Source organism: Micropterus dolomieu, linkage group LG03 (assembly GCF_021292245.1).
Source record: "Micropterus dolomieu isolate WLL.071019.BEF.003 ecotype Adirondacks linkage group LG03, ASM2129224v1, whole genome shotgun sequence".
NCBI classification, from domain to species: domain Eukaryota; kingdom Metazoa; phylum Chordata; class Actinopteri; order Centrarchiformes; family Centrarchidae; genus Micropterus; species Micropterus dolomieu.
In genome coordinates, this window is record NC_060152.1 from 34,944,938 (window position 1) to 34,953,868 (window position 8,931).

At 46.3% G+C, this 8,931-nt stretch overlaps 2 protein-coding genes across 2 annotated transcripts in view; one reads left to right on the plus strand and one right to left on the minus strand.

The window, feature by feature from the left end:
- Positions 1-3,705: 3,705 nt before the first annotated feature.
- Positions 3,706-8,247, minus strand: LOC123967695 (chromatin target of PRMT1 protein-like; the record flags this gene model as incomplete). Its single annotated transcript, XM_046043881.1, is given in 6 exon segments — positions 3,706-4,289; positions 6,469-6,543; positions 6,642-6,807; positions 7,698-7,842; positions 7,979-8,067; positions 8,183-8,247. Coding segments are annotated over 6 exon segments (756 nt in total). The 3' UTR covers positions 3,706-4,032.
- The window catches only part of LOC123967693 (mothers against decapentaplegic homolog 4-like), a 20,795-nt gene continuing 20,065 nt past the window's right edge, over positions 8,202-8,931 (plus strand). Inside the window, exon 1 of the mRNA XM_046043878.1 lies at positions 8,202-8,303. The gene's annotated coding sequence lies outside the window, so the exon portion shown is untranslated. The remainder of the gene's footprint in view (positions 8,304-8,931) is intronic.

Consider the following 8,931-nt stretch of genomic DNA (forward strand, 5'->3'; position numbering starts at 1 on the left):
CCAGCGACCCTGCGTCAGTGACACTCACTAACTACAGGAGACTGCTGGTACTCAACGACTGGCTGACGAGCTGAATGGCTTTTATTGTAGGTTTGAGAAGCCCAGAGTCACACCTCTCCCCCACTCCAACGCCATCTTTAAACAGTCACCTTCCCCCTCTGACCTCACACCTGCACTCATGATCTGTGAAGAGGACGTGAGCCACCTCTTCCAAAGGCAGAAGATCAGGAAGGCTCCTGGACCTGACGGTGTTTCTCCATCGTGCCTGAAAATGTTTGCAGACCAGCTGGCCCCCATCTTCAGCTGGTGGAGCTGTGTGAAGTTCCTTCCTGCTTCAAACGCTCCACAATCATCCCGGTCCCAAAAAAAGGACATTACAGCCCCCCTGCTGGACCCCCTGCAGTTTGCCTACAGGGTTAACAGGTCAGTGGATGATGCAGTCAACTTGGGACTGCATCTCATCCTGCAACACTGTGAAGATAATGAGGCTACAAATTTACTCGCCAACAAGCCTCCCTGGCTTTGTCGGCTGCCACGATATTGGATTTAGTCATTAACGTGTCTTTAAACTCCTCATATCCTCACACTACCAACGTGCATTCTTCTGGAGAAATACGGAGCATGCGTTGTGGCAAAACTCTGCCGTCACGGCCGAACACGCCCCTTTAATGCGAACACACAATTAGGTTAACACCGTCTGAACTAACCAACATCTGATCCACCGTCGCAGTTTAACTCCAGTGTAGGCGGTCAGCCCTGAGTTAACTCTGAGTAGGTTGAACTCCCTCCGTGCCTGGAGGCCTTACCAAGATGGCTGCCGAGTGGTGGCACTTTCCAATTCAGTTTTATTTATATGCCGCCAATTCATAACAACAGTTATCTCATTGCACTTTTATTGCAGCAGGTCGAGGCCGAACTCTGTGTGAGCCAAGCGTTCCCACCATGAGCAGCTCCTGGCCTCACAGCCTGGTCTGCTGTCTGAGCTTCAGCTTCAGTTTAAAAGTGTATAAATCCTGTATTTCAAACATTCAGACAAATCAAATATCACTAAAATACAACTATTAGCATTTTGTATTTTACATTTAAATCAAACTGTCAAATAAAACGTTTGAGGAAACCTTCAATAAAATGAGAGTTTACAAACTGAAAACTCTTTTCATGAGAATATAATTAAAAAAAAGATTTAATCTCTTTATTTTGGCGCAGAGCCCTGAGTCTTGTCTGCAGGCTGTATGTAGCCTGTGAGGTGGGACTCAGGGCTTAAGCTGACTGAAGCACTTTAACTAGCTCCTCTCAGTCACAGAATCAGTGTCTCCTCTGCAGTTTGACCTTTGACCCTCAGGAGAGTTACAGCAGCTCTGCTTCCTGTCTGTCTGAGATCTTTGAGTTCTCTGGAGAACGTATCACAGCCTCCTGAGAACACTGTTCTGACCCGGCTGCAGTGTTCCACGTAGTGTTACCGTTACTAAGAGATGTGTGGTTAAAGTACAGGTACTGATGAAAATGTTGATGATCACTTTGGGGGTCACATTATTTCCTGTAAACAGCTCGGCTTTATGTTGAATAATATTCATTTAGTTGCATGTTGGTCATGTGCACAATGTCTTTTATATTCCAGCCACAGAGTTCAGTAAAGGCTGAAGTTGTGCTGCTTCTGATTGATTCTTCTGTAGTCTAACTGCGTCTCAGGCTGTCTCATTAAAATGTATAAAGGAATCACAAAGTAATTAACTGTAATAAGTTACAGAACTTTGGTAAAGTAATTGAAATGGTTCCACTGCTTTACATTTTAAACAGGGTAACCTCGGTAACCTTTTCCATTTCCACGGTAACCTCACTCAGCGTTTGTTGTTTGTTTCCTGACTCGCCTAAAGAAGACTCGAAAGAAGAAACTTTACTAGACTCGTAAATCTAAATCTGCGAGCAGGAAGCCGATAAACAAAGTGATCTGTTAAACCGGCGTTTTACACTATTTGCAATAAATACTGAGTGCTGAAATATGAGTGGAACATTAAACACTTCATTTCCTGCAGTCTGGAGACATCCTGATCCAATTTACAGTGGAAATGTCTATTTATAGAAAGAGAACCATGATACGAGCTAGAAAGTGATAATTCATTGATATAAAAATATAACCGGATGTAAAGCTGTAATCAGCTGCTAGTTGTTTTTAGCTCAAGTTACTGTTTTGGACATTTGTTTCTTCTATTTTTACATCGCATGTTTTCTTATTGTGCAAAGAAACCTCTTTCAAAGTATTTTCATTTGTTAGTGAACATTTCTTGGTGCTATTTTTCAGGACATTTTTAACAAATGCTTTCAAAATGTGGCGGAGACACGTCCCCCCAGCGTCCCCCTGGTGTAAATAACACCTGGGTGTGCAGAACTTCACCTGCCTTCCAGCTTTTAATGGCACCATCACTGTTAAAAACTCTGAGCTCCCACAGTCTACATAAACCCCCTGCAGAGTGTAACATCTCGTATGTTGTGTTGTTCTCAGCGGTTCTGTAGGTGTGAAACCTGGTGAGCACTGTGAGTTAAAAAGCCTCTCCTGGGTTTCAATCTGTTTGATGAACTATCAGTGAAAGGCAGCACTCGGACCTGTTCGTACCTGTGGAAAGGAAAATAAAAGAAATGGAGTCGCTCTGAGAGACTCATCTCTGGACCACTGAGCCGTGCGGGTTTGAGGCCTGATGCTCCCAGTCACACCTAGTTTAAGTATTATAACTATTATCGCCTCGCTAACTGCTGGCTTTTATTTTGACTTTTTTAGACCACGTGACTTCCGACTGAAGTTTAGACCTTTTCATTTTTTTATTCAAAAAGGAATAACGATAAAATGAATTTGCCAAAAAACAAACAGTTGTTAATTGACACCAAGAAGTTATTTTGTTTTGAAACGAGAAACAGATTTATGTTTTGTTTGGTTGCTGCTTCAGACAGACCCTCAGTCTGAGATCTGAACTCTGAACCGTCCAGCTTTAATTCAGACAGGCAGGTTTGTGTTGTGTTCAGGGTCATTCAGAGAATCGTAACGTCCCTCCTGTTCTGCTGATCATGATCTCTGACCTCCGTCTGGTGTCCTCCTCCCGCAGGTCTCCGATCAGCTGGACATCCAGGAGGCTCAAACATCAGCTGCTCATCAACAACCAATCACAGATCAATAAACTGCAGACATCCCATCATACCTCTGTCTGTCTGACGGTCCACTGAAATCAGCGGATTAGTTTCTGATCAGTAACTCTGATGTTACTGTGACAACATATTAACCACATGACAGTTTTACATGTTTTTATTCTGTAATAAAACATTTTAGTTTGCTGTCACTTCATGACGACATGTTATTTATCGATGCATCTCTGCTGCCGTCTGCTGGACTGGCAAATTTTTCGTATGTGAAAACGTACCTGGCAAAAATCCCAGACTCAATAACCACGATCAATAACCACCTGTAAGGAAGAGGAGGAACGATGGCGCCGTCTCATCTGTGAGGTTTCCTTCCTCAACGCCAGCAGGTCGTGTTGTCAGAAACATGTTTGTTGTATCGGTTGACGCTCTTTACATCCCGACAGCGATTAATAAATCAAACATGTCGTACCTGTGACGAGTCTGCTGCCTCCCTCACTGTTTGTAATGTTTGTTAGCTTTTAGCTTAGCTTTCAGCACAGACGTCTGCAGGAGCAACGCCTGAAGTAAACACAACTCTGCAGGTAACAACTTTTATTAAAATATAGATTTTTAAATTCTGGGAACAAAAGTGCAGCCTCAGAAAGTTCTAACACATGGAGAGGTCGGTGAAGTACACATGGCTCAATCAGAGCAAACAAACAAAAGGTGAGCGAACCAAACACACCCCTCACTGTTTAATCAACATATGCTCACTTCCTGCTTCAACACAAAGTCAAGAGCTCCTCCACCTGGGAGCGGCGACCAATCACAGACCCCGACACCTGAACTCGGTAGAGTCTGTTTAAATCAAATGAAGTTTTGTTCAGTCCTTAAATCAAACTAACCAGAAGACCAGCCGCAGCCTCAGTCCCAGAGAGGCTCCGCCCCCTCCACCTGTCCCGCCATCAGCATGTACTCGTCCAGCTGAGCGTCCAGACGCCTCTTGGACGTCGACATGTACTCGTCTAGCTGAGCGTCCAATCTGCTCCTGGACCGTGACATGTACTCGTCCAGCTGAGCGTCCAGCTGCTTCTTGGTTGGCACGTAGGCTTTCCTCAGGCCACGCCCCCTGGATCCTGTGGCCCCGCTCCTCTGCGGGTGCAGACTGGGCCGTGTTTGTCCTGCAGCAGAAACACACAAGAGGTTATCAATGACTGTCTCTCAGACTCAGGACCAGCTGCTCTACACCTTCAAAGGTCTTCTACCAACAACAGGTGAGCTACAGGTGGTCGTTTCTGACTTCAGAGGGACGAGGGCTGCGCTTAAAGGCTGATTTTTGCTCCTGAGAGAAAGTTAATGTGCAGTGCTCGACAATAACGGTGGCCCGATCGGGCCAGGGCAAAAACATTAGTACTTAAAAAAATAAATCAAACGCGCCTTAAACCTGCGTCCTCTCCAGCAGCCAGCAGGGGGCGCCTTAAACCTGCGTCCTCTCTAGCGGCCAGCAGGGGGCGCCTTAAACCTGCGTCCTCTCCAGCGGCCAGCAGGGGGCGCCTTAAACCTGCGTCCTCTCCAGCGGCCAGCAGGGGGCGACTTAAACCTGCGTCCTCCCCAGCGGCCAGCAGGGGGCGACTTCCTGATGAGTTTATGGTCTCAGTCACTAGTTTCAAGTCTTCTTCAACACAGCATGATGTTCATTTAGTAAATTATGGTCCCATTTAGAGGAACAGAGACCAGGAAGCAGGGGAGGCTTTAGGGCAGGATTATCTGTGATTGACAAGCCGCTATCATGGTGACTCGTATCCGCTGCTCCATGTACATATTTTTTAATTAACTGGCTGCCAGCAGGAGAGCGAGCGTCGTGTTTGAGTCTGTTAGTACGTGTTATTTTAAAGGTAATTTGTTTTCCTAACCTTTTTATTTTATGTTACATTTTAGTTTTGTTTTTAATATCCAGGATGTATTTAATAACCACTTAAACATGTTAACAGAATAACAGAACTTATAAGTCTTTAGTCTTGTTGTAACACTGATAAATAACTTTTGGAAGGAGGGCCAGGAAGTTTCAAACAGTTGCAAAGAAGTTTAATGTTGAGCCCTGATATGGTTTTAAACACTTGATGCCAAACTGTGGCTCGCAGGCCTGTCGTGATAATAATAAAAGGTGTGTGGCTGTATGTAAACTGATTCAGATGAAATAAATCAAACATTTACTGAACATTTGTTATTTTGTTTTTGAGGGAAATTATATCGATAATAATTATCATAAAGTTTTTGCCCAGCCCTCAAACAGAGCGCCGATTTTCTGTTAGTGACACGACCCAAAACGTGTGGAGCTCCGAAAACCATAAATACAGATTTCTGCTCTTTTTAAATCCATCCAGCCAGCAGGAAGCAAGAAAAACAAGCAGACTGAATTTCTAGTTTTCCACAGAAATGTTTCACAAAAAACTAAATTTATTCTATTAGATGTATAAAAAGGTCAAAGCGCAGACTTCTGTCTGAATTTCCTGCAGCTCCATTCCTTATTTTTATTTAATTCGACTTTGTCTCCTTGTATCAGGGCTGAAGGATCTTTTTAAATCATAGGAGGAATTATTCTAATTTTCACTGAAAAACACATTTAAATGCATAATGGTGTGACGTCAACTAAGATGTTTTCTGATGTGAAGGCCGAGACGTCCCTGCAGAACCACAATGTTTAATGTAGAATTATATTTAGACACATTTAATAAATATAGATGTGTAATTTGAAACTCGCTGTAGGTCACATGGACATTTCTATTTACCGTTCAGCTCTAACTTGTACTTTTTTCCTCCATTATATTATTAATTTCAACATTTCTATCTGTAACAACCATCGGTGTGTTGTTGTTGTTTCCCACAGTGATCGGTGGTCAAATGTTCCCGGTGTCCAGGGAAACATGAAGAGGCGCGACTCTTAGTTGGACAGGAACCCTTAGGGTTCTGTAAAGCGTTCGTCTCCGTCCTTAACTTCGTTATAGATAAAGTTTGGATTTAAAAAAAGCAGTCGGAGTCAGAGCAGCGCGGTTTCCTCCTTACAAATCTTTCCATCAAGCTCAGGGACAAGTGGTTAGGAAAGGAGACAGGGTGAAGAATGCGACCCCAGCTGATAAAGCAGCGTGCTGCCGGCGCCCCCTGCAGGCTGCGCAGTGCACTCACGCCACCTCTCACAGTCTCAACATGTGAGGCTGCTGTTCAGTCTCTCCGTTTCACAGACAGGTCAGTGAACACATCACCTGTTCTGCGGCTACAGAGGTCAACAGGTGCGTTCGAGCGTCTCACCTCGAGGATGTGACATCCTTTTCAGAATAAAGTGTTCTCTGCTGATAAACTGACCTGCAGCCACTCTCTGGATGCTCCTCCTCATCAGGAGGCGCCGCTGACCGGGCCGACTGCGCAGGTCACGCCATCCTGCACAGGAAGCACGCAGGTAAAAGGTGTACAGGTAGCACAGCATCACTGCTTCTACTCATCTTTTAGTTGCTTTATTAACTGAATCAGGTACTCACTCCTGTAGGTGGAGGAGAACCTGGCCCTCCACCTGAACTTGTTCCTGAAGCTCCAGAAGCCTCGAGGTGCGGCGGCCGAGAGGCGACGGGCCTCGCTCTGCCAGCCGAGTCGAGTCCACACGCTCCTCCTCCTCCTCGGACGCTGCTTCACGGACGAGCCGCGAGTCTGTTCGGGAGGGGAGGTGAGAGGGTTAGCCAGGTGTGTTCGACTCCTCGCTCCTCCAGGAGCAGCACGCAACATTTACCTTCTGTCCACCGGCCAAACGGCGAGTGAGCGTTCACATTTAGACATTTGTGTTTTTTGGCTGGTGCTAATTCAGGCTCCATCCACACCAAGATCTCCGTCAGAACCGATCTCTGTCTGTATTAACACGCCTGAAAACATCACGTGGCCGTTCACCTACACTGAGCGTGTGCGTGCCGGTGTAAACAGGAAGCAGATGGTCTACTCCGCAGCTAAAGAAGAAAGTTCTACCAGAGACTAACGCAGAGCAGCGATGGTGAAGAACACAGCACGGAGCGACAGCGAGCGGCGGGAAACAGACTGGGAGTCGACGCAAAACAAATACGGAGAGACGCACAGGACGAGCGTAGGGGTGTTCTGCTTTACATGACGGCTAAGAGCCAATCAGGAAGCCAAACGGGAGCGTCATCGTTCTCACCTGTCAGCACTAACACGCCGCCCCGGGGTTTAAAACCAGAACGGATTCTTTAGTCTGGACGGGAGGAAACGTGGCAGAAGGTCTGAGTTTTAAAACCTAAGCGTGTGGGTGGAGCCTCAGTCTGTCGTCCTGCAGGACCTAAAACTCTAACAAGCTCAGGTGTTTTGATCCAGGCAGCGCCGAGTGTCTCCTGACAGAGACGACGCTTTCGCACTCAGCTCAGGAAAACTACAGCCGGCATTATCTGACTCTCTTTAACAACTACACCACCTCCACCCGCTGAAGACGGCCACGAGAAGCTTCACACAGTGGACGCTCTGTAAGACCTGGTACTCTAACGCGTGTTAATGTTAACAGAAGTGAGCTCTCATTGGTCTGCAGCGCTGGGACTCACCTGCAGGCTGAGCAGCGATGCCGTCGGCCTCTCCAGCAGCAGGACCGCCGGCTGGGCGTCGCACACACCGCTCTGCTGCAGCCGGACGGGGTCAAAGGTCACCGTCCTGGACGGTGCCGGCTGTTTCACCGGAACCTTTGAGAAGCTAGAGGAGAGGGGAAGGTTCTAACCAGGACGTGATCTCATCCCACTGACTCTAACATCACAGGACGGAAAATGAAATAATCAAATCTTAAATGTTTAGCTTTCTCTGACTCAGATGAAACGTGTGTGTGTCTCACCGCTCATTGAGAGAAAGTACTGAAGTGCTTCTCAGGAAAAACGAGTCTGGTTTTGATGAATCCATCTGTTTCCTGTTTGTCTGACTCTCCTGCAAGACACAAAACTGGAAGGCTGGAAAAACCCCGATGAGCCAAATCTCGTTCACCTGCGGGCTAATTAACAAAGACCGACGCCCCTTTTCATTTCTGAGAGCACAAACACACCAGATTCAGTAGAAACTCTGTCATGTGATGTTTCTCTTCGATTCGGCACAAAACACGACAGACAGCCTTTTAATGTCGTCACGCAAACACGAGCCTTAACTTTCTTCTTCGCGCCTTCAAGGTACAAATCCCTGCAGCAGCAACGACGTTAAATGATCATTTTAAGTTAAAACTTGCTGCTTCACGGTTCCAATAACAACCGAAGAAGAGACCACAACGATTCACGTGTCTTTTCTTTTGGTCTATAAATTTGACGATAAGCCATGAAAAAGCTTCGCCGCCATTCGCTGCTTAAAATCTCTAAAACTTTGAGTTTTAACTTAAATATTTCATCTCTTCATGACTGAGAAGGTTATTTTTGGAGTCAGACAAGTTTATAACTGAAAAGCTGAACAGAGTTTACCTTTACCGCGAGGCGGGGACACCTGTTTGTTGCCCACCTGCCGCGATGCTAATCGGCTAACGTGCACAATGCTGGCGTTAATCTTCACAGTAGTTTAGTTCGCGTTAATTGTAATTAACTCGGAGTTTGAGCGCGCACGGCTGCCGTAGCGCCGTTACAGCTAGCTAATTTAGCAACATGAGCGTCGGTCGCTCACCTGACGCTGCTTCTCAGGTGAACAGTTAGTCACAGACTGTTTCACAAAACCAGGAGATTTTTCCAGATATCCTGGCTGAACTAAGGAGAGGAGGAGGAGGAGGAGGAGGAGGAGGAGGAGGAGGAGGAGGGGGGGGGGGGGGGGGGGGGG